Here is a 2,816-nt window from a genome sequence, read left to right on the forward strand (position 1 = left end):
TGCATTTTATTTAAAGATATATATATATTTTAGCTTTTTCTGCCTGTATTGACAGTATATAGTAGTAGTGGATAGACAGGAAATGGGGAGAGAGAGACGGAGAGTGACACGCAGCGAAGGTCGTAGGGATCGGGATTCTGCGGACATGCTAAAGCTATTTGATTGTGCTTAAAAGTCATGAGCGTTACACCTGTTGTGCATTGAGCTAATCAACTGTTTGTGGTTGAGATGCATCTAGGTGATAGGGGGGTAATAGCAGTAATGACATGGGCCAAGTTATTATAACATCTTGCCTCCATTAGTGTAAGTCATGCAATGGACTACATTTCTGGTGTGAAATTCCTATAACATGGGCCCCTCAAAATCACATGTACATTTCGGTGACAGGAGTTATCCATTATGATTTTCCCCCTTTTTTATTGAAATATGGTGTTATTTTTGAATGCACACAATCAAAATATAAATAAAGAAAACAATGTGGATGGACTCATGACTTTAACCATTATTTTATACGTTGGCTATTCACAAATAGCAGATATACAAGCGTGTCACCTTGTGCCACACTATGAGCTTTTTGAATATATTGAATATTATAGGGGGTGGGGGTCCTAGCATGCCAGGGAGGGGAGTAGGTAGAGGCATGCCTGGCAAGGGTGGAGGGGGTGGAAAGAAACAAAAATGCCCGGGTAAGGGTGGTGGGGGAGGTGGGATCACCACTTGGCCCGGTAGGGGAGGTGGGGGAGGCCCACCTGTTTGCACCCCGGGGGTTGGCACAGGAATGTTAACGGTGACAACTTTGGTCTTGGCCTCATCCAAATCTTTAGATAGCTTCTCAATCTGCTCATGCAGCGTGCTAAGCTGTTGCTGCAGTCCCTGGTTCTCTCTGTCTGTGTCCTGCTTGGTAGAGGCCAGCTGTTCCTTCTCCTGGCTGAGCTCCAGCAGATGCTGCTCATAGTCTCCCTTCAGCTTCTTCCACTCTACCTGCAGCTTGTGGCGGGCCATCAGCTCCTCCTTCAACTTCTTCTCCAGTTCCTTGGCCTTGGCCTCGCTGGACTCCACCTTGGTTTGATTCACCATGTTGTCTATCAAGCCCTCAATATCCAGGCTGAATTTGCGGCACTTGAAGTCTGGGTCGGCACCATTTCTGTGAAGCACAATCTGACCAATACACTCATCCACCAACTTGTAGTACTGAGGCCTGGCCAGATAATCATTGCGGATCAGCAGCAGGTGCTGTAGCAAGGACAGGAAGTATCCTTTTGCTTTTGAGTCCTTCACTGTGTTGACAAGGACTTCAAACACCTCCCTCACATCGTCCATCTCAAACTGTATGTCGTTCAGGAGTGCTTTGAGTTCTTCAGAGTCCTCCTCTGCCTGCTCATCAAACACATTGAGCTGCACCCTCAGTTCGTCGCTGTCGATCATCCTCACCTCCTCCGTCAGCTGGTCTTTGAGTCCCAGTCTCATCAGTTCAGAGCGGATGTGGATCCTGAAGTCTGGCTCCTCTCCTCGACTGATCAGAGCATTGATGAGAGTAATGCAGCCGGCCTTTAGAGCAATGTTTGGTGTATTCATACCAGTCAGAAGAGGCTGAAACCTCTCAATGTCCTGTTTCTCTGCCTCCACTGTTATGGCCTCCAGAACACGTTTGTGAAGGTTGTCTGAGTGATCTAAGATGGAGATGGCGGAGAGCAGCTTGACGGCATCCAACATCATGACGGGTATCCTGGGGTTGATGGCTCGCACCAGCAGAGGAATCCCCTCAGCCGAATCCAGCATGGATTTCAGTCCATACTTATTATTCATGAAAGCTTTGAGACAACGGATGATCTCATGTTGACACTTTATTCCAATGTCGGGGTACTCAACTCGTTCCTCTTGCAGTGTCCTCAGCAGGCTGAGCAGCAGGGCAAGGCCCTCATCTCCAAATTTCTGCACCCAGCTGACAGGGTTGGTATTGAGTGCGACTCGTAGCGACTCCAGACAGCCCAGCAGTTGTTTGTCTCGGATATCGGACTTCAACTCCTGGATGTACACCATGGCTGACTTGGTGCCCTCCTTCTGGTTCTGACCAGCTTTGGAGGTGTACAGGTACTGGGAGACCATCTCTCGCTTAATGGTGATGTCTTTAGCTCGCAGTGGCTGCTGCTTCTCCTTGTTCAAGTTCATGTCCACCAGCATCTGTTCAAACAGCTCCAGGATGTATTCGTCAGATTGGTCGTGCAGCATGGCACTCTGGGCGTGGAATATCTCATAGTTGTGGATCTCATAGGATGTTGAGGAGTGGCGCCTACTGGGTGCAGAGCCCATATTCATGTCCTGCTTTTCCATGATGGTGAAACGCTTCAGCTCGTCAGGAACCACTCAAGTAGAGTCAGGTTATAAACCTTAAAAAAGTAAACACAAACTACAGCACAACGACAAATTACTGACATGAAATATAAACACAACTATAAACCATATCAGAAATATAGATATTTATTGTTGTGTAAACACGCTCTCAATTCTTACCGTCAGTCTAACTAGTAACACTGGTGCATGCGTAGAACACTTTGTCCTGTTAGTGAGCATCCACTCCATTTATATTGGTTTGGTCTGCCCATGTGGGTGTAACCTTCTGTTGATTAAATCATGTGACTTGTGCATTTTGTTAAATGTGGAAACACAGGCTTTAGCACTGTTCTAAACAGTAGCCACTGTACCCCAGCTCCTCATCTGACCTAATCAATCAACATGCCCTCATGTGACACTCAGGTGACATGTGTAAAGTCCACAGCTGTGCTGTGGCTTTTAGAATTTGTATATATTTGTACCTT

The 2,816-nt window shown here is 46.8% G+C and overlaps 1 protein-coding gene across 1 annotated transcript; it reads right to left on the minus strand.

The window, feature by feature from the left end:
- Nucleotides 1-522: 522 nt before the first annotated feature.
- On the minus strand, nt 523-2,331 carry LOC311060109 (protein diaphanous homolog 1-like; the record flags this gene model as incomplete). The annotated part of the gene is made up of 1 exon (XM_084078235.1): nt 523-2,331. One exon carries the CDS (start codon nt 2,329-2,331, stop codon nt 523-525), a length of 1,809 nt encoding a protein of 602 aa, XP_083934361.1.
- Between the last annotated feature and the right edge of the window lie 485 nt (nt 2,332-2,816).

The sequence above is a fragment of the Gymnoscopelus microlampas genome, assembly GCF_963454915.1.
Source record: "Gymnoscopelus microlampas genome assembly, chromosome: 14".
In the NCBI taxonomy this organism is placed as follows: Eukaryota; Metazoa; Chordata; class Actinopteri; order Myctophiformes; family Myctophidae; genus Gymnoscopelus; species Gymnoscopelus microlampas.